Source organism: Sciurus vulgaris (assembly GCF_902686455.1).
Source record: "Sciurus vulgaris genome assembly, chromosome: 14".
In the NCBI taxonomy this organism is placed as follows: Eukaryota; Metazoa; Chordata; class Mammalia; order Rodentia; family Sciuridae; genus Sciurus; species Sciurus vulgaris.
In genome coordinates this window covers 79477878-79502721 of record NC_136475.1, presented here as the reverse complement: position 1 = coordinate 79502721, position 24844 = coordinate 79477878, and the positions used below count along the sequence as shown (strand labels likewise).

At 49.2% G+C, this 24844-nt stretch overlaps 1 protein-coding gene across 3 annotated transcripts in view; it reads left to right on the top strand.

Moving 5' to 3' along the window:
* Positions 1–24844, top strand: part of EFR3B (EFR3 homolog B) — an 80124-nt gene that overhangs the window by 23618 nt on the left and 31662 nt on the right. For all 3 annotated transcript variants that reach the window (XM_079110586.1, XM_079110585.1, XM_079110584.1), the window contains exons 2-4: positions 8864–8940; positions 9913–10040; positions 15850–16000. In XM_079110586.1, the coding sequence (XP_078966712.1) occupies positions 8864–8940; positions 9913–10040; positions 15850–16000 (356 nt within the window). The remainder of the gene's footprint in view (positions 1–8863; positions 8941–9912; positions 10041–15849; positions 16001–24844) is intronic.

The window sequence follows — 24844 nt, the reverse complement described above, 5'->3', positions numbered from 1 at the left end:
CCTGGCTCTGTTCCTTGATCCCTGCATGACATTTCTTTGGTCAATTAATTAACTTCTCTGAGCTTTGGTTTCTCTCATCTGAATAGTGACAAAACTAACCTCATGGGATTTCTTTTTTTAATGTTAAGTGTTCAAGTTAGGCACATAAGATAATATGCATTCAGGAAATGTTTTTCGTCTTCTGCCCTCTCCATGGAAAGCCATCTTTTTCTTTCAATACAATGGAATTCTTCTTTTTTAATAATGTTCAAAATTAGTCTCCTCTGACACTTTCCCATCCCATCTCTAGTTTCCTCAGCAACCCTGCTCTGTGCATGTGTAACATTTAATTCGTAGGATCCTGATGATATGTTCTGTATTTCTGTTGAATATATTTCCATTTCTGTTTTTACCTAACAACAGTATGAGGTGTTTGCAGGCAGAGACCTCTCAGTTCTGTCATTTCTACAAGTCCACATCATGGAGAAGAGCCTAGGTCTGGTGCCATCTGTAAAAGGAGGATAAGTTGATCAATGTCAGAGACGTTCTGTGGAGATTAGCGAAAGCATGCAAAGTACCTGGCACAGACAAGCTCAGAACATGTCCGTCCACTGCTGGGGCTGGGGTGGTGGCTCAGTGGTGGAGCGCTTGCCTAGCGCCTGTGAGGCACTGGGTTCGATCCTCAGCACCACCTAAAAATAAATTAAAAATAAAGGTATTGTGTCCAGCTACAACTAAAGAAATATTTTTAAAAAGAAAAGAAAAAGAATATGTCCACTGCTGCTGCTGGTCACCATGACACCCTTTCCCCACTCTTTGTCCTTGGGCATGTAAGAGGCGATGCTGGGTCTATTTGGATTTGGACGTGGCTTTCTTAACAACTGTTTGTGCCCCACACTTCAAGCTCAGGTGAAAGACCGCAGGGCCTTCTTGTTCTATTATTCCATTTTATTCTACCCTGCCTCGTTTCTCCTAGAGTGGGAAAGAAATCTTACCAATAATGAATTACCCTTGTGGTGTGATGATGAAGCAAGCTAGCAGTCACTGAGAACTTGTCATGGCCAGGGACAGTTCTAAGAACTTTGTGTCAGGTTGCCCAGTCTCTGCCACAACCCTGTGAAGTCATTCCCTTAGTCCCATTTTGTAGATAAGTAGGCCAAGGCACATCGCTTGCCTCGGTTTGTTCAGCATGGAGAGCTGGGGCTGGGGGTTGAAGCCAGACAGCCTGGCACTTGAACGTGGTTGAGATAAATGTTTCCTATTGTTAGTGGTCCTAAGAGACAGTGCATGGGAAAAGATTCTGTTTATTTTTATCTGTTATTTGCTTGAAAAGTGATACCAAAGCCTAAGGAAGCCTACAGTTAATAAAGACTCAAGGCCTGGCATTAAATCAATCAGACATGTTTCTCTCTTTTTAAATTCCCATCCTCAATTAAGGTGGCAATCAGATGAACTGAGACTGGCCGGAAAGCGGTGAGCTTTGGAAGCTGTGGAGTGTGGAAAGGTCAGGCTCCTGACGGCTGCTGGTTTGTCTGCCTCCCCAGGGAGAATTCAGCTGCTTTTTAATTCCACTTTCAGTAAGATCTGTCTAGAAACCCAGGCCCTGCCTCCTCCCCCTGTGTCATTTTCCACAGCACCTCCTCTTGGTCTCTTCTATCCAGAATCTTCCCCAGGTCCTGGTCCCTGTGGACATTCCTCTCTGAGGCACCCCAGTCCTACAGCCACGCAGCACCCTGTGATTTCCTTATCACCAGTAAAACAAAACCAGGCTCTGGTGGGATTCTGGGCTTCAGTTACCAAGGGCAAGTGATTGCCTCACTCTGAATGATGAACAATTGGAAACAATAGAGAATAATTAAATAAACTGGGGTTTCTCCCAAGATGAAATAAGTAACCATTCAGACAAGGTTTTGAAGTGGACTGGGAGTGTGGCCCAGCGCTTGCACTTGCTAACACTTGTCCAGCATGTGCTAAGGTCCTGGGTTCAACTCCAGCACCACAAAAGAAAAAAAAAAATGGAGCTTGAAATATATCTAATAAGAAGGTAATTTTTTTTAGAAATATGCATAAACAAACACAATTTAGAGTGAACACATTACAGTTTTAGTAGTTGTCTCTGAATACGGTGATATTTATATTCATTTCCCCCCTTATTTTACAAATTTGTCCCCATGAGCATGTATTCCTTTTGAAAATGGAAGCAAAAGAAAGGAGAGAAACAGAGGAGGGGACCTCTTCGGTTTTCCTACACGTTCCCCAGCACTCCCCGGGCGCCTCCACCCTTAAGGATCCAGTCAGGCCTCACCTCTTTCAGGAAGCCTTTCTAGACTCATCCGACTCAGGAATTTCTTCACTTTTATGGACTCCTTGGGCTCATCGTGACCCATCATCAAATTTAAATTGCGAGTCCCATGTCCCCAACTTGAGAGTAAGTTCTTTGGTGGCAGAGCCTTCAAGTTGAACCTCCTCCTGTCCCCCCTACCACTCAGCCACTCCAGGGCAACTGCTAGAGTTTAATTAATGTCAGCTGAGCACAAGGCCGGCCTGGCCCTCCCGGGAGACACTGGATGCAGGGGGACACACCTTTCTCTCTGAACTGTGTTCCATTTCCTCCAATTCATTTGAAAGGGGCGCCTGTGCCAGGGCCCTGGGTTAGACTTTGTTGCGGATCGTTTAAAAGAATTCCCTTTGCTTTGGTAGGAACGACTAGGTCCAGCCCTTGTCTTTACAAGGAGATCGTAAAGATAAGAAATAAATATGAACTATTTTGAGCAAAAAGGCATTTTTCTGGGTGAATGGGGATAATGGAGTTGATGTTTATAAAGAGGAAACCGAGCGCCTGGAGGTGGTGACTTCCCCGGGTCTCACGCTGATCAAAGGCAGGTGAGACCACCCGCCCTGCGGGCCTTCCGCCTGCCCCGCTGGGCGCGGGATCCTGCACGGGGCGGGAGGGCAGAGGCCAGGAGGAAAGAGGAGCTGAAAGGGCGCGGCCTGCGCAGGGCGGGAGCGGAGCGCGCCAGGCGAGCGCGGAGGTGCGCGGATCCGCGCTGCTGGAGGAGCCTGGGCCCCGCTGGAGCTGCCGGAACGGGCTCCCAGGGCGTCGCCGCAGGGACCAGGACCCACCCCGGACCTGGGCTCTCGCTCTGCCCCCGTGCGTGCCCGGCCGCTGCCCCCTGAGCACCCTAGTCCACAGCGCGGGGCCCCAGGCTGCACGCCCCGCACGGGCCGCCCCTCCTGGGACCTCCGGCCTTTCTCCCTCCGGTCTCTGCTGTGGCCCCTATTGGACCGCGCCGCTCCGGGAGGCAGAGCCTGGGCCGGAGGAGAAAGGGCTACGGGGTGCAGCGACTGCCCACCGTTGGTGGGCGTAGCTTGTTAAATACTAAGTGACAGTGTTGACACTTTAACGTAGGAGGGAGCCACACTAACTGCTTGACTGTGAAGCTAACCAAATCAAAGATTTGCCTTAAAGCTACATAGAGAATGGATTGAAGCAAGATGGCCAGATTTACAGGCCTAGTGTCAGATGCCACCAAGGAGGTTTCCAACCGCGATGGTGGCAAAGGAAAGCATGGACTGAACTTGAGAAGTCGTTGGGGATGTACTGGGAACGGGGAAGTAACGGGAGAATTAAGGGAGCCTCATGGCAGAAAGGCACATGCTGTTTGACCTTGGACAGGGCCCTTAACCTCTCTGATCCTGCCTCTTTATCTGTGGAATGAGAATATAGTGCTTACTTTCGGGGGTTATGACAAGTATTATATGAAATATTGGTCAAGTGCTTGGCCTAGTGCTTGGCACGGCACAGGGGTAAAGCCTGAGACTTTTTTTTAGATACTAAAGATCTCCCAAGGGAGATGTCAGGCAGTGATGAAGGAGAGGAAGGCATCCAGCGGGACCCACCCCGTACCTCAGTGGGCCTGGCCCATGATAGGGGTTGGTGATGGGAAGTCTCAGGGAGGAGGCCTAAGTTTTTAAAAGTACACTGTGTCTAGTGTTGAGACTTTGTTTCAAACCTCCATTCACCCCGGGTGGTGAGCAGGTCTGACCATGGGGACAGATGTGTCAAGGACTCGGAATCAGGCAAGCAATTCCTGCCCTGCACTGGAATCCAGGACGTCGCTGGCCCTGGCCGGGCAGGCGAGAGGCGAGTCCAGGCTGGCAGCAGGGGTGTGACCCACTGCCGCCTGCGGGGTAGCCCGGAGCCGGGCCAGGCCTTCCCGCCCTGGCTGCGCAGTCACAGAAGGGCATTTCAGACACCTCTGCCGCTCCTCAGGACCAATGGGCAAGTCTGAAGGGCATCGGGGCATCCAGTGCTGCGGCAGAAGGAGCCCGAGTCCCGGCTGCCCGCAGGCAACGCGTGTCTCCACAGCCTCCATCCCGGGGAGCCACGCCCCGAGTTCGGAGCTCTCCCCGCAGCCTCCGCGAGCACTGCCCCGCGCCCGCTGGAGAGCCTCCCACGGGCCTTCCCTGCCTTCGCAACACTGGGAAGAGCATGCTGGAAGGGGATGTTTGGTGCATGGGCGCTAAGCAGGGGCAGAATGAGCCAAATGACAGGAGCAGGAGGGCCGGGGACTTGGACAGGTCATAGGGTTTGAAGCCCCTGACGTTGAACATTCTGTTGGTGACTTGGTTTTTCAGTAACCATTGCCGCTTCATATCAGTGAAGTTGCCCGTATCACTTTTCCTTAAGAATAGGTAAAGCCAGGTGCAGTGGTGTGGCCTGTAGTCCCAGCTACTTGGGAGGCGAGACTGGAGGATCCCTTGAGCCCAAGAGTTTGAGGCCCGCCTGGGCACCATAGCAGGACCCCTACTCAAAAATAAACAAATTGCGTACTACAGATCCGAGGGGATCCTTTGTAAATCAGCCCTTGGTGTAAAGTGCTTAGATCTGCCAGACACCATCCCCGGGGGGTGAGAGGACCCTGGTAGAGAGTGAATCTCGCCTCCAAATAAAATGGCTCAGAATTAAATGGCTCCCTATGGGCATGTGGCTGTGAGAGAAACTCTACCTTCTTCTACGGGCTGGCACTAAGAATAATTGCCCTCAGAAGTAGGATATAAAAGCATATTATTAAACACTCTTACAATCAACTGTCTTCAGTTTTGTCTTAATGTGCTCTATTCTTTGTTGTTGTAGTTTCCTAGCTAGATGGCGACTACTCTGAATTCCCTTAGAGCTGGAAGCTTTCTAGGGGCACCTGGGTTCCCAGCACCTTGGGAGCTGCTCTGGCTCCCGGAGGGGGGGCACCTTTGCACCTGACCAAAGCCCTCCCCAGCGCTGCCTTATCTTTATCTCCCACATTTTGGGTCCAATTACCTACCCAGGAAGTGCAGGCTGTCTGCCCTCTGGCCGAGATTCCAGAAAATGTCTTTAGCTCTGTGATTTCTCTCTTCCTGAAGTGGAGCAGATAGGATGGTCAGTATCAGCTCGGGTTCCTTCTCCCCAGGGAGTCTTCTGGTGTTTCCCTCCCCCACTTGGGAATTCACTGCCTGGCTTTGCCCATACCCAGGACAGCCACTTTCAAAATTCAGCCTTTGGGGAACTACTTAAAACAAACAAAACTATTGCTTTTTCTGTGCTTTTTCCTCCTAAGCCAGGCTATTAATTTTGCCTCCCTACCTTATTTTTTCTCAAAACTGGGTTTATAAAGGATTAAAAACAAAAAGCGAACAAGCAAAACTCCAGAGCCCAACAGAGCAGGATCATCTGCCAACACTTGTGTACTTCTCGTGTAAAAACCCGACACCCAAATTTCTTGAAGGTTCTATTGTTAGAAATTATTTTCTTTGGCTTGACTCCAGGTGTCTCAGCTTAGAGAAGCTCAAGGAAGAAGAGAAATGAGAGAAAGAAAGATGAAATGTTCTACAGAAAATGATTGGAGGGGAAACTTGGAGGAATAGGTCAGGTCCTCCCTCCCTGGGTCCCTGAGCAGTTGATCTCGCCCACAGCACAGTGGGTCATATCCAGCGCATGATGACCTCCAGGGCTTCAGCCTGTTCTTTCTCAGGAGCCTTTGCTGTCCTCACCAACTGCCGGCTGGATGGTCCCATCTAGGTGTTCACCTCCCCCAACTCCAGCCACTGCTGTTTCCTGCATTTTGCAGGAGACCTGCTCTTCCCTAGGTGTCCTATGGAAAACCCAGGCGACCTTCCTGCCTTCTTCCTCTTGTTCCTCTTGGGACCACTCAGGTCTGCTGCTTCTGTCCCTCCCTGTCCTGCTGTCCTCTCTCCACCCAGACTTCCCACCCCCAGCCTTGGGCCATTCACTCACCCCTGTCTCTGCCTGAAATCCTGGCATTCCTTGGTCCCATCTTCCCAGCTACCTCTAGATAGATCGTCACTGTCACCTACTACTCAGGAAGCTCTTGGAGCACCCTATTCAAATGAAGGCAAGTCCCCCACCATTATGTATAGTTATAGTGCACAGTAGAATATATGGGAAAATTTAGGCAATTAGTCGGAGCCCAGCCTTGTCCTCCATGTCTTTTTTCAAGGGAGTTGGGAATAGAGAGGAGGCAGTGGGATTCATTAGCTCATGTAACTCCTGGGCAGAAACCATTATCATCTTCAAATATATATATATATGTATATGTATATATATGTATATGTATATGTATATATATACACATACATACACATACATGTACATACACATATACATTTGTATATACGTATGTGTGAGTGTGTGTGTGTGTTTGGACTTAGGTTAAGTAATTTATTCAAAGTCATACAGTAAAAAATTTAAAGATCTGGGATTTCAGCCTAAGCCTGTCTGAACCCTGAGCCCAAATCCATATTCACTGTTCACCAGTCCTCTGCAGACACCAAGTGTGGTTGCTGACCAGGGGCATTGGCATCACCTGGTGCTCCGTGGAAACACAGAGTTTGGAGCCCTAATCCAAAGCTGCGGGATTGGAATTGCCTTTTAACAAGATCCCTGCTGACCTGGCAGTGCGTTGCCCTGTGGTCCTATCTTTGCATATGTGCCTGGTGTTTTCCTGGCTCTGAGAAAACGTGACCCATTCTTCCCAGGTATGGTGGGTAATCACACAGCCTCTGAGGCTTGATTTTTAGAATTCAGATCCTGGGCTGCCGTTCGTTTGAGTTGTGTGGCCATTGTCGGGTAATTTAACCTTTAAATACTTCAGTTTCCTCTTCTATAAAGTGGGGATGAAAATACTATCACCACATGGTGTTGTTGGGAGTAAACACGTTGATGAAAGTTCTTCCTGGGCATCTGGGAAAAAGCATCCTGAGAGCCCTACTGAGCAGAGGATAAGCATGGCCACTGCACAGTCCAACAAGCCCCTCAGGAGCTGCCCTGTCATGAGAAATAACCCTGGTGCCAACCAGCCGGAGCCCTGATGCCTTCTCCCAGAGAGGGGCGGAGTGGGGGGAAAAGATGCCAGGCCAAACCTAGAGGTCAGCCTGGGATGGAAGCTGAAGACCACACAGCTTTCCCTGTGCGCATGGGGGCTGGGGTCACAAACCAGTTACCCCATGTCCAGAGGTCAGTCACCTGATGCCCTGTCTCTGGGTGCCCCTGGGCTTATCCAAGGACACCCCCATTCCCTCACACCCAGATCAACCCTAGAACCCAGATTCTGGCTCTGTCCCCGTAGACAGCGTGGCCCCCCCCCCCCCCCCCCCCCCCCCCCCCGTCCCTCCCCACCAGAACCAGGAAGCGGCTTCTGCCTGTGTGGGGCTCTTTGTGTGGCAGTAATTCCCCCTGAAGGAATTCATTCTTTTCTCAATGACCCACAGTCTTAATCTCCCCAGGGCACATTTGCATGTCAAGTAGAACACTTGTACAAGCAGAATTCATCTTTAATTGGTGGAATGAAGGGGTGCTTATTTTTCTTGGGGGGGTGCAGACCTTCCCAGGCCCTCAGGCCCCTTCCCCGACAGCCCCCTCCCCCTGCCTCCTCGCTGCTGGGGTGGCGAGGAAGAGGTTACTGCATGGGCAGAGGTTGGCGAAGGCCGTGATACCCGGTTGTTCGGATTTCCTCTTTGACTCAACATGTGCAGCAGAACCTGGGGTTACTTTGCCAAAGCTCATTTTATCCTTGATTTCCTAACGCTTCCCGGTGCGGAACCTCAAGAAGGAAGTCACCTTGGTCTTCTCAATGGAATAAGTTTAGCTTCACGAAAACATGCCACGTTGTTAGTTTTTCATTTTGCCACAGATTGATGAGCCCTCCGCGGGGCTGGCCTTTGAGAACCACGCGCTGGGTGGCCCTCTGGGCCCCAGCCTCTCTCAAGTGCTGTAGTTCCCAATACCACAGTCGCACTGCATTAAGGATGCATTTTCAAATGTTAATAATTGATCTATCACAGTTTCACGTGGCCTTCCACAGTGGAAATGGCGGCAGGAGAGAGGACGGTGGGAGACGGAGACATAGAGAATAGAGGCAGCTGGGAGCACAGGGGGGCTCTAGAGAGGAGCAGCGAGACCTGCAGGCTGTATCCATCTTCCCAGGACACCTGGTTAGATTTCTGAGGCTGCAAGGAGGCACTTGTATAGTCTGTCCCTAGAAATACACATCCCGTGGTGTGTGTGTGTGTGTGTGTGTGTGTGTGTGTGTGTGTTTGACAGTGGGGGGGGGGCTCCTGACCTTTATGTGACCTCTCACCCCTCCCCAGGTCTCACCCCTCCAAGTGTTCCTCTGTGTCCTGGCTTCATCCCTGCATAGTCCACCCTGCTTGATCCCCCAGGAAGGACATGGCACAGAGTGGCCAATGTCCTGGCAGGTGGGGATGGGGAGGTAGAGGGACAGAGCCCTCTGCTTCTAGCCAGGATTCAGTTTGTCAGGCCTGGCCCTGGCGCCCAGTCCTCAGTCAGACCAGGAGGCTTCACTCACGGGTTTTTCTCCTTCCTGCCCAGGTGTGTGTGGCTGCTGTGGCGCCCTTCGCCCCAGGTACAAAAGGCTGGTTGACAACATCTTCCCTGAGGATCCAGAGGTGGGTCACGTCTCTGGCAGGCACTGCAGCTCTTCCCAGCCAGGCAGGGCCTCTGCGGGAGACTGCATGGGGAAGGAGGGAGCATGGCCTGCCTGGCCACTGGACCTCCCCACACCAGCTGAGAAACATGGAGGGAAGGGTGGAGGCTGCGGGGACAGGAAGGACCCTGGATTTGGAGTGCTCCGAAGTCAGAATGTGCAGAAGGCAGCTAAAGTTCGTTTGGTGGGAGACACTTCTCACTTCTGTCTGGGAGATGGTCCCTGGAGCCACCAGCCCTTCTGGGAATTTTCTCCTCTCAGCTTAGCAGGAGCACTCCCCCATCTTGCACTATGGCTGGGGGCCCCATGTCTCTGCCCCACTCTGTCCAGATATGCCAGGGGTCGGGTGTGCACCCACAGGAAGCCCTGCTTCTTGGCTTCCAAGCTGCCACTCCACGCATCGGGCTGCCTTATGGGCTGTGGTCTAAGAAATGTCAGGATTTGATGTACTTGAGTTGCTCTGGGAATCAATGGCTCTTCTGGATGGGTGGTTGGAGGATCACATTTCTAGCCTCCTCTGGAGACTTCTGTGAGAATAAAGAGCTGCCTTCTTTATGTCTTGGTGGTAGAGGCCTAGCACATTTTAATTCTGAGTCATGTTTAATGAGACCTTGTCATTCATTTTTGCACTCATCCAACACACACGTACATTCATGCATGTATGTGCATACGCACATGTATATACGTGCACACACATTTATATTTCTGTCACTCACTATTCTTATTTGTAGCTAGCAGACATGGGGCTAGATTGTGAATACCTGGAGGGCAGGAACTGTGTCCTAATTGTCTCTGTGTCCCTGACACCTGGCCTGTTGTCTGGCAGATGCACAATAGGCACTATGAATGTTGAGTAGGTTGAATTACATCTACCTCCAGACCTGAACCCTTCCGCCCTAACCCGGCCATGATGATCTTGAACCATCTTTTCCAGGATGGCCTGGTGAAGACCAACATGGAGAAGCTTACCTTCTATGCCCTCTCCGCTCCAGAAAAGCTAGACCGGATCGGTGCCTACCTCTCTGAGAGGCTCATCCGTGATGTGGGTCGTCATCGATATGGGTAAGTACTGTAGGATGGAGGGAGTTGACCAGAAACTGTTATATCATTAGCGGAAAACAATATATGTCATTTTAAGAAAATCCAGTAGACGGGATTATTGGACAGACAGAACATGGAACTTGAATCGAGGGTGGATTCCATGCGCTCTTCCCACAGCAGGATGAAACTGGGTGCCTGTGCCATGATTTGGGAGAGGTGGTGTTGGTTCCTTCAAGCACCTCTTTGGGTATCCATTGAGGCCCAGGTCTCTACACTAAAGCTCTCCCACACATCAGGGGCACTGAGGAATTACCCAACCCAGGACACAGGGCTGCTCTCATCAAATCTACCCACCTTACCCAACTTACAGTTTTCAGAAGTCAGGGGGAGCCATCCATGGTCTAGTGAGAAGGCAGGGTTGGGGCAAACTGTCTATGAGAAATACACTAAGTGAGCCTGGCACAGTGGACCACATCTCTATCCCAGAGACTTGGGAGGCCGAGGCAGGAGGATTGCAAGTTCAAGGCCAGCCTCAGCAACTTAGTGAGACCCTGTCTCAAAATAAAAACGAAAGGGCTGAGGATGTATCTCAGTGGTAAAGGGCCCTGGGTTCAATCCCCAGTACCAAAAAGAAAAAAAGAAAAAAAAAAAGGGAAAGAAATACACTTAAGTGAACTATTTATCCATCTTCTGAGAGGGAAGGACTTTCTGTCTTTAGAAGAGAGAAGAAACCTTAAAGAAAATGACTAGTTAATAGATTTAACTCTTTAAAATTTTAAATATTTTGATGTTAAAAGAGAAAAAAATAAAAATTTTAAAAGCAAACATCAAAAATAAATATCATTTAAAAAGTAAGAGCTGGGGTTGTGGCTCAGTGGTAGAGCACTTGCCTCACATATATCAGGCACTGGGTTTGATTCTCAGCATCACATATAAATAAATAAAATAACAGTCCATTGACAGCTAAAAAAAAATTGAAAATAAGACAAAAATTCAAACATACACAAGTAGTGTATAACAAATAACTTGGGGTGGACTAGGAAGGTTGAGACACTAAAAGGTTTGAGGCAAAGGTCATAAATAAGCATTTTGCAGAAGGGAAGCTAGAACTTGTTACAAAAATGAAATAATATTCAACAAACTTGTGATCAAAGATGAGGTTTGAAATACTAAGATACCATCTATCAAATTAACAAAAAACTAAATAATGTCCAGTACTAACCAGCAAATGGCACAATTCCTAGGAAGAGTTACAACTGGTTGAACCTTTCTAGAAATTAATTCTGAAATATGTATCAAGAGTTTCACAAACACCTACACCCTTGGACCTAGAAGTTCCCTTTTATTCACTATTCCCAAGGAATTGATCTTAAATACAACCTATCTTTACCGTGGAGATGTTCATTATGGTGTTTTTTTAAAAAAAAATAATAATAATATAATATTTTAATAATAATAATATAATAATAATAACATAATATTTTATAATAATAATAATATAATAATAGAAATAACTTAAGTATCCATCAAGAGAAGAGTTCAGTAAATTATGGTGTATGTTATTTGATAAAATGTTATCGAGTCAATGAAAATGGTGTCTCTGGTGATGCTTACCTTTTTTAATATGAAAAATGCCTCAAGTGAGTGAAAAATAGACCACATAATTATATTCGAAGAATAATCAAGTTAAAAAACAAACATCCACAACAAATCTCCGTGGCTAGAAAATTCAATACAAATATACCAATATGTTAAGAATACTCATTTTGAGTGGTGCATTTGGGGTCTTCACATACAGATCCAAAACTATACCTTCCTGGTTCCTTTAGAATAAAATCCATGTTCTTCAGCTTGACTTCTGACTTCTCCCACAACCTGCCCCTAACACAGCCACGGCCACCATGCCAGCTGTAGAACCAATTTCAGATAGACTGGCTGAGGATCCCCTGGTTCTCTGGGTCTTTGTGGTTCTCCCTGACCTGGACCCTTCTGGTGCACTCCCTGCCACTGCCCATCAGCCCTCCAAGGCTTCTTCCTCCTGTGGGGAAGTTGGAACCCTGAACTAGAGTAAGATGGTTTGCACTGGGGCTAACAGTATGCTGAGGTCCAGAATTCTCAGGTACCACCAGCAAATCTTTTGCATGTGTGGAAGTTTGGGGGGTTGTTCATGCCGAGCACATTCTACCACTGAGCTCTGCCCCCAGCCCTGGAAAATTTTAAATCAAGCTACCCCTGATGTAAAAGCAGAATGTAAACTAATACATCTCTATAATCATTTTATATAATAAAATTAGGTTATATGCTCAATAAAAAGAGCATGAATACTCTGCATGCTGATTATATAAAGGGCCTTGACATATTGTAGAGTATACACAAGCAAGCAAAAATGACTTTATCCTAGATTGAACCTAAAACCAGTGTGCCGGTGGTCACATTAAACATTTAATACTGATTTTGCCTGCCCCCCTCTGCAGTGATTTTTCCCAACAAAAATGCCTGGTAGCCAACAGAGCCACTTAGAAACCTTCCACTGCCCTTAGAGTTGCAATTCAAAATTGGCATCGTCCTGTTAAAAATAGCCATTACAGCATCTAGGTATTTAAAGCCTGAAGGCTTCATCGTGGGCTTTGATCATAAACATTTGGAGAAGAAAAATCTGTCAGTGCTCATCTCTTGTTCTCTCTCCTGGCCTTGCTGTCTTTCCCTCCCAGACCCCACGCCCATCTTTATCTCTGTCACTGGCAGATGCAGACAGCAGGAGGCACTGTGTGTCTCCCTGGCATCATGCAGGGGCCTCTCTTGATGGTTTGACACAATGGGTGTGAACCTGGGGTGTGGGTCCCGTGGTAGAGCCACCCTCTTCTGGTCACTCCTCCCTGCATCGTCACCCCATTCAGCAGCGTGGGTGTCCTGGTTCATGCAGGTGTGGGCAGAGAGGATCAGGGTAAATTTCAAGATGTTCATCAGCATGGAGGAGGGCCGGCAGCCATATGCAGAGCAGCAAAAAAATGTCATTCCTTATATTTCTCTCTTTCCTCTGTACATGTCCCTTCCAGCCCAACCCAACTGCTGGAACACACCCTAGAAACTGGGGAGCAGGGGTGGTAATAGCAGTGCTGGGTGAGCCTTGGGCCAGTCCACAATGACCACTGAGCATTGACCATGGCATGCAGGATGCCATGTCAAACAATGTCAGTGTCCAGAACTGTCACCTAGCCCAGGGCTGCGTCCTGGGGGCAGAGACACCGAGGCCAAGGAAGGTTAGGCTACTTCAATCTGAGGACCCTGTCTCAGAGATGACCCAGGGTCACTGCCCAGGAGGACCCTGAAGTTGGTGGGAGGATGGCTGACCCTATAGACAAGCAAACTGCAGACCCTACTGGATGAGAAAGGCCAGCCTTCCCTCCCTTAGCTGAGGCCAATTCCCTTTCTTTACCTCTGGGCTTGAAAACCCAGAGTGAGCTGTTTAGAATGGGCTGACCAAAGGCATTCACACTGCCCAGAATAAGAGGTTCTTTGTCAAGGCCAATGCCCTTTGGGTGATTTTTGGGCAATGGCTGGCCCTACTAAATATGTCCTCTCTTCCTGCCTGCTGATCCCAGTCCCTAGCCCTGGATCTGTCTTTCCTCTCCATCTGAGTTTGGTTCCCAGACTAGAGACCCCATCCCTCCTGACCTGGAAGCTCCACGCCTCCCCCGTTTCAAGATCCACTCCTGACTGAGCACAATGGTCCAAGTGGAACCAGTCGCCTCTCCTGAGATTCAAGGCACTTGCTTCTCTCCTAAGCATCAGACCCCCTGTGTATCTGCCTTGGTGACTCTAGCCCACCTTTGACTGTGGTCCCCAACCCTGAACCTCCTCTTACTGTAGCCTGTCAAGTGTCCTTCCCTGGGTCCCCCTGCTGCCCATGAACTCCAGTCCATCCCAGAGCCTTGGAGCTCTGCTGGCCTCACCTACTGGGAAGCTCTTGTAGGAGGGGGCTAGTTGTCAGTGACTGCTGTGGTCTGCAGTCCACGCTGGCCTTCCTAACCCACTCTGCCGCAAGTACTCAGTAGGCCAGATCAGACTCCCAGGCCTGTTGCTGCTCTGGACTCCTTCCAGAACACCAGCAGATCTCTGCAGATGGTAACCTTCTGACCGTGGTTCCGCTGAGTAGACATAGCCCCTGGGACCCCAAGCTCTTTTCCTTTTGAGAGCATAGGCCTAATACACTCCACGTGCTTGGAAAGGTTATGATAAAATTGAACAAGCATGGAGAACATGGGGTTGGGGATTCCAATTTTCTAAAATACTTTGAAAAGTTCAAGTTACAATCATGCCGTCCTTGAATTGGAATCAGAGCTAGAGAACACAGGGTCGTCTGTTCAAAGAACTAGGCCTTGTACTTCATTACTACTTTGTGTTTCACTTTTACTTCTACCATAACTTACACTTCCCATCAAAATTCAGTCCTGGGCTGGGTTTGTGCCTAGCACGTGTGAGGCACTGGGTTCGATTCTCAGCACCGCATATAAATAAATAAAATAAAGGTCCATTAACAACTAAAAAAAAATATTTAAAAATAATTTCCAGTCCTGGTCAGTAGCTTTTTAAGTTTTTTGTTTGTTTGTTTTTGTTTCCTAGCAAAGGAAGGTTTTTTTTTCTTATCAGGATATTCTGGAATTTTTCTTTTTCTCCCTCCCTCCCCACCAGGAAAAGGAAAAGCAGTAATCCAGGCTCTGGGGTTTGGGAAGCCTTCTGATTTCTTCTCTTGCCTAACCCCACCCACCCCACCCCTTCCTTTATTTACCTCATTTAAATCTAAAATAATGGTGAGATGCCTGCAGATGGCTTCATACAAAAAGACGTGGAGATGATTCCTGGGAGCTTGCCCTTCTTTCCTACCTACCATGGTTGGCTGCCTCAACCTTTCAACTTCTCTGCAGGGAAAGCCAGTCCCTTCTGCAAAGGCTCCAAACCAGCCTACTTCCCCAGCCTTGCAGGACTCAGGCTCTGTCTCTCTAGCCTCCACAACACCCTTGCAACATGCCAGGACCAGGTCTGCAAGGCACAGAAGGTTTCCTGGACTGTGACTGTGACCTCTCTGAAGGGCAAAGCTAGAGAGAGCCAAGGACATGCGAAGAAAAAAGTAGAGGGACTTTTTTTTTCCTTAATGGTTGCTTGATATAGAAGTTAGTGCAAGGGTACCTAAGAAATGGTATCTGATACCTTTAAAAAAAAGTTTAGAAGACACCACGACTACTGTAACTTTATACATTTGCATTTGCAAAGCTGGCTTGTGTCTGAGGCAAGTTTGACCACACAGTGTCTGACACTGGGCAGCTGCCACCAGAAGTATTGTGGGACCAGGCATCATCTGGAGCTGAATCGTATTTTAGCTCCAGAAATTGTCCTGTAGTCCTACTTCCTGTGCTTTCTGTTTACCCAAACTTTGTTAAACACACACACACACACACGCGCACACACACACACACACATACACACACACACAAAAGAGAGAGTAAGTAGCTAATCAAGAATTTTAAAATACCTGCCTGGTACTCAGAATATGATTTGGATCAAAACATAAAGAAGAAATGTTTGACCTCATCCTTTATTATATGACAACACACGAACCTGACATCAGACATTTTAAGGGCCCCCTTGCAGCAGTTCTGGGCGGGGCAGGTGCTGGTTGGAATGGCCGCCCCAACACTGGCAGGCTGTGGTGGAGTCTCCTTCCCTGGACTGGTGCCAGGAGTTCACTGCATTAATAACGGACTGGCCCAGCCAGGCAGTAGGGGGGGCGGGGCAGGCGACGCGGTAAAGGCCACCATGCCCCTCTCCCCAGGTACGTGTGCATCGCCATGGAGGCACTGGACCAGCTGCTCATGGCCTGCCATTGCCAGAGCATCAACCTCTTTGTGGAGAGTTTCCTCAAGATGGTGGCCAAGCTGCTAGAGTCGGAGAAGCCCAACCTGCAGATCCTCGGCACCAACTCGGTAAGGAGCAGCCCAGGGTCTCCGAATCTCCCAGCCAGGACCTGGGGGTGGGAGTATGGGCACGGTGGGTGTGCCAGTGAAGACCTCTGGGTCAGCACTGCTCTGCTCTGTTCCTATTTGGTTCTGACCCTAAGCACAACTCACTGCGAATCATTCTGGTTTAAATCAATATTACATAAGTTACCCCGGCATGGTGGTGCACACCTGCAATCCCAGCATCTCAGCAGCCTGAGGCAGGAGAATTATAAGTTAGAGGCCAGCCTCGGCACCTTCACCGTCTCAAAATAAAATAAAAAATAAATATTATATAATTTTATACTATCATTTCCATGAGCATACAACAAAATAGTTTTTAAAAATAAAATTTACCATTTTAAAGCATACAATTTAGTGGTTTTAGTGTACTGACAAGGTTGCATAACCATCAACAATATCGAATGGACTTATCTGTAGACTGATGGCCTTCGAACTTCTTTTTACTAGATGACTCCCTTAAATAATCTTAACTGAGGCCTCCGGACATATAAACATAGATCCAAACAGAGACATTCCTTAAAGGGCAGGGAAGCCCAGGGATCTCATACCCAACATCCCAAGGAGCATCTTTTGAAAGCTGGTGCCGGTTATACAGGGTAAGCTGATGTCCACAGGATCAAGGCACCAGAGAAGTGGCAAAGCCCTGGGGAAGCAGCAAACAGGGCTCCCCACTTCCTTCTGCCCTTTCTCAGCTGTGTGGCCTTGACAGGTTACTTTCACGGGCCTCAGTCTTTCTGTTCACACCTAGCAGGTCACACTTGGTCTCTGTAGCCCCTAAGTACATGTGCTGCTGTCATGGGAGGTCATGACTTGTGAGAGAAGAGCTATCAGAGAGTCAAGAGCTCTGGGCTACGTGTGTATCTGTACACTCTCGTGTGTTCCGACTGCTCTCTTCAATTACTGTCCTTCTTGCCTAGTCCCTCCCCTCCAGGGCATGCTTTGAGCTCCAGGTCTTCAAGCAGCTTAGATGTGACTGTCCTCCAGATCTCAGGTGGGGCCTTTATCTACCTGCAGAGAGCAGGAGAGAAAGGTGGAAAGCTTCTCCCTTGTCGTTTCCAGCCTGACACTTGTGAATTTTGATTGTGCAGGTCAGGACTTCTTTTCTGTTCTAGAAGTTGGTTTAACCAAAAGGGTCTTCTAACATCTTTTCCCAGGACCAGGAGTGGCAACCTATCCCCTCCCTTCCCTCTCCCTCTGCTCCTGCTGCCTTTGACAGATTACATGTACAGTAGCTGAGGGCAAAGTCCTTTGTCAGGTTGCCCTGGCAACAGCTTCAGATACTGTTTTAGTAGTCTTGTTTAAGATAACTACAGTCTAGAAGGGAACGTCTGAAGGGAAAATAAACTAGTCATGGTGTATCCGTGGGGGCCACAGAAGCAGGTGGCTGCCAGCTCTCGCGTTTCCCGTCCTAGCCCAGGGTAGGTATTTTGTTAACTACAGCCTTGAAAATTGAGTGTCCTGCAAATTTCCACCCCAGCGAATCACTGCACCAGCTAGGGAGCAAGTGAATGGTCGACTGTGTGCACCAATGAAGATTGCAGAAGCCGGGTTGTTCCAAGTCAGCAAGGTCACACATCACCACGGAGTCACGCTCTGACTCCGAGGCAGCCTTCCTTCCTGTTGTCCTTCATCTGCATGCTCTTTCCAGCTTGCTAAACCTGGAACCTTCTGGAACCTTCCTGAGAAGAGCATTCTTTGACTCTTCTTTATTTTAGCCTTGCCAGCATGCTAGTCTTTAACATAAGCGTGGAAAGTTTAGCCTACAAGGATCAAAATGGTCTTCAGGGCTTTGTAGGAGTGACAGAGGTGGAGGGAAGAGAATCGAAGGCTCTGGGTCCTTTCCTCCTGCTTCATCAGGCCCCCAGCTCCTTCAAACTATTTGTATGGATGATCACAGCATTTTTAAAATTTAGATAAGTGGTTTTGCTACTAAGAAAAAAATTTAAAAAAAAAAGGAGACAAGAAAGAGAAAGAAAGAAAAAAAAAAAAAAAAAACATTGAACTCATCTAAACCTTCATTTTGCTGGTTTTTTCTGCCTGGAAAGGTAACTTATTTGTGCTTGCACAGCTAGCACCTAGCTTCACCTGGTAAGTTATTCAGCCCCTGTATCCTCCTCAGAATCGGAGAGTCTGCAAGGTCAGAAGCTTCTTGCCTAGTCCCACTCAGTGTGGGGTCTTCTCCCCAGAGCCCAAGCCTTGGCATCCAGCCCCTGAGCAGACATTCCCTGGGACCAGACTCCATCTGCCACAAGGAGACCCGTGGTCTTGTGGGTGAGAGGTTGAGGACGTGCCTCCCACCACACCAACTCCACCTCCCTGTGGCTTTGTCCTCAGACCTGGTCTCACTGCCTAAGTCAGCTCAGAACAAATCTCCCCTCCGCAGAATGTCTCATCAGAAACCCTCACCACTTCAAGGTCCCCGAACCTGACCAATGACAGTCTCCTGAAGAGTCTGGGAACCCCACAGATTCCCACATTCCTACCATACTTCTTGGGGGTGCCGGGTGCTGCACCAAGCAGAGTGACCGGGCACTAGTGTGTGGTGTCCCACTTTTATGGATACTCAGTGTGATCTGGCTGAGGGTGGCACCTGCCATCCTCTCCACTGGAGAGTACCTCTTACCTCTGCCTTTGCAACTAGAAATCTATAGAAACCATGCCCGTGTCCCACCCTTCTGCTGTCTTTCTCCTTCGGCGGCTTCCTCCTGTCCTCCGCACCCTTCTTCACACTCCTCTGTCTCCATGGCTCTCTCCTCTGGACTCTTCCATGTGGCTTATCCTTCTTAGTGGCTGAGTAATCTTCTCACCATGACGTCTGTATCCAATCCCTGGACTACCTTATGTGACAAAAGGGACTTGCAGATGTGGCCAAGCTCAGGAGCTTGAGATGGAGAGAATGTCTTGGACTGACCAGGTGCGCCTGATATAATCACAAGGATCACCATAGGAGGGCCACAGGAGGCTCGGTCAGGTAAGCAGAGTGACGGAGACTGAAGATGCTGTGCTGCCGGCCTCGAACATGGAGGAAGGCACAAGGCACGGAAGGATGTAAGTGGCGCCCACGAGGTGCCCGTGGTCTCCCAGGCTCTGTGCTCCACCATCTTCCCACTCTGCATGCTCCCCTTGGACAAAGTCATCAACTCCGTGGTTTTAATTGTCATCTGTAGCCTAGAAATGGTCCAGTCTCCAGTGTCGGCCCAGTGATCAGCATTTCTGGAGACCAGCTGCCTGGGATCTGGTGGGTTCAGTACTGCAGGACTGGGAATGCTCGAGACAGGGGCTCAGCAACAGAACAGGAGCACAGAGGCGTCAGGTGCATCCCTAGGTCTCAGCCTCCTGAGTGCAGGCCCTGGGACCCAGCTCGTGGGGCCACCTGGGGACAGAGGGGCTGGCTTCTCACAGGCAGCAAGGACTAGAGAGGGTTCTCAGAGTTCTTGGAACCATGGCTGGTTCTGCAAAGATCCTTGAAGGAGGGATGGTGTCATGTGTGAGTCAGGATGGTTTGTCCTTAGGTGTAGGGAATTTCTGTGCCTTGGCTGGTTCAGGAGGTTAGTAGGAGTAGGACACGGTCAAGTTACTTGGGACTGTTTCTCTGGCTGTAGTGAAGGTTGTTCTAGGGAGTCCCTCTAAACAAGGTCAGTGAGGAGCAAGGGGCAGGCAGCAGGCAGGTCAAACCATGGGGTTTGCAAGATCTGCTTTCCCGCTAGGATGTGTCTTCTGAAACCAAGAGGGAGTTCCCATTTCCCCTCCGGTAGGAAAACACAACAGAAAAAGCCGACAGTCCTCGGACTGGGAGAGGCGACCCTCCCTCTGCCCAGCGTGTTTGCCCATCTGTTGTTGACAGCTGGAAGTCACTTGGCTCATAGGGCCCATCTCTAGGAGAGGGAAAGGTGAACTCTGCTTAGACAGACTTGGTTGGTGCCACAGTGAGGCCAAGCAGCTCAGCTTCCCTGTTCCAGGCCAGGGGAGAGCTGTTTGTGCAGTGTCAATATTTGGAGTCTGCTTTCTCTTTTTTAACGAGGCCCTTAGTAACCCTCAGCTTTCACACAACTGTGTCGCCTGTGGCCGGTACTGGAGGGTGGGTGATCAGCTCCAGCAAGCTTGGCACCCTTTGTTGTATCTAAAGAGCTGAAACTTTGATCTTGAAAGGGTGACCCTAGCCATGCCTGTGGCCTTTGAAAAGTCACATGTTCAGAATCTTCAGTTTGTTGCTATGGAGACCTTCCTCCTCATTGCACTATCTTAAAAAAACAAAACAAAAACCCAACTTTATTCTCTCATGATTTAATGCTTTAGGCAACTAGCATTTAAATAAAAGCCGTTTGTAAACTGTGAATTAGCAATGGTAGAGGCAAAGCAGATAGGAAGTCCCTGCTGCCTCATGCATTTCGAAAAATAGTGCCCAGTCACACAGGTGAATCCCAGCAAAAACCCAGGACACCCCAGGGGAGGAAACGTGAGTGTCATGGACAGGGCTGATGGAGGTCTGGTTCTGCCAAGCAGGCAAGGTGGGTGCTCAGATGACCCTCATTTGACAGATGGAGCCACTGGGGCTCAGGGAGCTATAGAACTTTCCCCAGATCATCCTGCTGATAAAGAGTTGGGGTTCAATTACGCAGTCTGGCCCCAAGTCCCCCCGCATAATCATAACTCTCCACTGTCTTGCAGAAGAGGGACGAAGCCCTTACACTGTGAAGTCCAAGAGTCCCAACACCATCTTAGCAAGGTCGGCCCATTTCCTGGGTAGACTCCCACAGTGCACATGCTCCCTGTGAGGTGCCCCTGTTGGAACCTCTGAATTATGAGCACCAAAAGTGTCCCGTTTGGCTCCCTGTGTCAACCCCTGGAAGGCTCAGGAGCAGTGTGGGGTGGGCTGTTTGGAGCCGCCCCCACAGGGACACAGGCCAGCACTCCCTGGCCTGGTGGTCCATCTGGGTTGATGTGTCTGCTTTCACGCTTGCAGACCTGGAGGGAGGCGTCAAGCCAAGGGGTCCTAGGGTGCCCACAGAGCCTGGTACCAAAAAGGCTCTTCTTTTATTAGCCAGCCCTGTTCCCACCCTTAATGCTCTACATGGGGCACGCGCCCTCTTCATAGGAGGCTCAGGACTGGTGCTGAGTGCACTTGCACCAGACCCGGTAACTCAGCAGGAGCAGAACAAAGGAATGGAATGGTCCACAGCCTGAGCCCCAGGGCTGCAGCCCCAAGAAATCCTGGGACCCGGAGTGGAGGACGCTGCCATCCAGAGCTGGAGCCCTGGTGGAGCCACCCAGCCAATCCCGGTTTCAACCCTTGTTCTCTCCTTCGAAGGAGATGGCCACAGTCCTCGACTAACCTTCCCTGCCAACAACACACTTCCCTAGGTTTTCTCAATGATGTGCATCCCAGCCAGCCTGGGCGTGTGTCTACAACCACAGGTCCAGCTCACCCCAGAGCTGTAGAACCCCTGCCTCAGAATGAGGCAGGTGAGAGGTAGGGAAGGCTTAGGAATGCAGACACCTAACCCCTGTCCTCAGAGAGTCCTGTTCAACAGACCTGAGGTGGCTCAGCGATCTGCATTTTAAAGAAACTCCCCAGTTAGTTTCGATGGACATTAAAATTCAAAAGGCAAAGAGCATGGGACCCAGTATTAGAATTCCTAAATTTGAGTCCCAGCTCCGTGCAGTGCAAGCCGGCTGATCTCAAGTAATAATACCTTTGCTCTCTTCAAGCCTCAATTTCCTCATCTTTACAATGGGAGCAATATATATCCTGCTAAACTCACTAGTTTGCTAAAAACTATACCAGATAATGGATGTTGTGGAAGACTGAAAATGAAACCCATGTAAAGCTATGCCCCCATCCTTGGAATCTGTCACCTTGTGTTTAAGCAGGGGTTTTGCAGATAGGATTGAATTAAGGATCTTGGCATTGGGAGGCAATGCTGGATTATCTCAGAGAACTAAATTCAGTCACAAGCATCTCGTAAGAGAAGCAGATTGACACTCGGAAGAGAGGACGATGTGAAGACAGAGACAGACGTGATGCAGCCAGCAGCAACTAAGACAGGTCTAAGCAGCAAGTCCCTGGAAGCATTTGGTGCTATGGTTATGTAGAGCATATGTGCCAACTGCTTTTGCATGTGGCTGACATCCACTGAATGCACTGAAGCAGGGTACAGTGGTGCATACCTATAATCCCAGCTACTTAGGAAGCTGAGGGAGGAGGATCATGAGTTCAAGACCAGCCTTAGCAATTGAGTGAGACCCCAGTTCAAAAAGTAAGAAAAAAAAAAAGATAGGGCACTGGACCTGGTGTGGTCGTTCCCGACAGAAACTCCTGTCTGTGAATAGTCTCTTCAAGAACTCGTGCTCTGGAGAGTAATTGAAGGCTTCCAACAGAAGGAGCTGGGTTAAACCAAAGCAAACTTTACTACAACCGTATTTGAAATTTAGCTTTCCAATCAAGTGGGGTGGGACAATGAGTGGCGTCCTGGGCATGTTCAGAATGGAGTGCTGTTGATGTCTAAGTGGCGTTTAGGATGTGTTTGTACCCTGCCCAGCAAACACTGCTATTCAATGGTTGTGCGGTGTGGACTCCTGCAGAGCCCTTAAAAACTCGCTCCGCTGAGAAGCAGCAGCTTATTAATCGTGTGCATTGACTTCACAGTCTCTGCTGTTCAGGAGCTCGGAGAGCTTTTCTGAATCTTGTTTTGCGCATGTTAGAGAGAAGAAAGCAGGTGCTCGGTCTCTGCTTGCTGGAGCTCCCTTCCTGTCCGTGCCCTCCTGCCCCTGGTGCTGGGCTCTGCACTGCCCTGCCCTATAGCACCAGCCGGCTTCCAGCCCCAGGACGATGCTGCAGGGGGCTTGGCTGCCATCAGACAACTCCCCTGCCCTTTGTCCCTACTCAGGCGCCCGCCTTCCTATAGCGGGTCAGTGAGGTGGCTGTTCTTTGTTCCCTCCTCTCCACACCCACCAGTGTCACACTGGAGGTGGGTTGCCTGCTACAGTCCCAGCTGGGCTCCTGGCTTGGTGCCATGAAAATGACACAATTCAAATTGCATCTGAGCCTAGCCCAGAGCTGACGGAGCTGCCCATGAACTGTCGCCACTGTCGCCATGACGCTCTAGCACTATGTCCTAAGCAGACCTCGGTCACTCTGCATGTACCCCCTCCTTCTATCTGAGTGACCAGCCTAGGACATAGTTCCCAGGTTCTCCACTTTACAGGTGAGGAGCAGAAACTCAGAAGTTACACAGCTTCTCTCCAGTCACACGGGTGACGAGAGGTGGAACGAGGAGTTGGGGGTCTGACCATATGTGGGTGGGGTCCTGTCTACTTGCATGGAACCACCAGTAGGTCAAAGTCAACATTGAAAAGATTCCAAACTAAGTTTCCAGGGAGGAAGAGCACAAAAGAGGCAAACTCCAAGGACAAATGGATTCCCAGAAGGAAAGAAAGCATGGCTTTCCCCACGCAGTTAGCAGCCATGGCTGGCCAGGTTAGGGGAGTCACAGGAGAAACTGCTTGTCCCGTCCACAGCAAGGCCGTCTGGGCTTTTGGAAAAGGAATTCCCGTGCATGTGTTCTACCCTGCATTCGCTCAGGGGTTATCATGGAATTTTTAATTAAAAAAAAAAAAAAAAAAAAAAAAAACGATTTTAATAAAAAAAATCCAAACTTACAGCCAGAGGGTAGTTGTTAAGTTGAACACCTGGAGCCTGGGCAGCAGGGTCAGTCAGGACACACTGGACATGCTTCTCCTGCAAGGCTCCAGAGGATCTTTTTTTTTTTTTTCAGTGCTGGGGATTTGAACCCAGGGCTTTGTGCTTGCAAGGCAAGCTCTCTACCAACTGAGCTATATCCCCAACCCTCCATAGGATCCTGAAGAAGAGGAGAGTCAAAGTGGAGTGTGGAGGGGACTTGATGTCACAATTCCACCAAGATGGGGAGTGACTTCCAGGGAGAACCTCTGGGAAGGGAGGAGGAGAGGAGGTCAGGCTGCCCATCAGTGACCAGTGCCTGCAGTGGCTCTCCATGTGGGCTGTGGACAGTCCAGGGAGACCCCAGACGGCCTCAGTGTGAATGAAGCTGGGGGCAGAATACTCAAGGCCAACCAGTCACCACTGACTGCTGTACCTGCAGGGTTTGAAAACAGGTGTCCTCAATCCTCCAGCCCCGTCCTGCCTGCGCCACCTCCTAGTCAGACCAAAAGGACTCTGGGAGGATGAGGTCATTTCCTCATGCTCCTTTTGCTCCTCCCTAAGAATACTGCACCCCCACCCTAAGCAACTCTCCTGGGCCCGTTGGGCCTGAGGTGCTACTGGAAGCAGAGGGCAGGGATAAAAAACGGAGAAGGTTTATACCCTTTGCTCAGCACCTCCCCAGGTCCCTGCTCATCCCTGGCAACCAGTCTGCTTGGTGAGGTTGACTATTTCAGATTCCACATAGAAGTGAGATTGTGCCAAATCTGTGTGTGTCTGTCTGACTGTGTCACTTAGCATAATGTCTTCAAGGTTTATCCATGCTGTCAAAAATTTGGCAGGATCTCCTTCCTTTTTAAGACTGCATAATATTTCTCTCTCGTGTATATGTTTTCCTTATCCATTCATCCAAACATCACTGGATGTTTAGGTTTTTTTTTTTTTTTTTTTTTTTTTTAATAGCAAGTACTTTTCATATACCTTTATTTTATTTTTAGGTAGTGTTGAGGACCAAACCCAGGGCCTCTTGCATGCTGGGGGGCACACACTACCACTGAACCACAATCCCAGTCCTAGGTTATTTCTTAAACATTCTCACCAAAAGAAAATAGGAAGGAATGGTGGGAGGG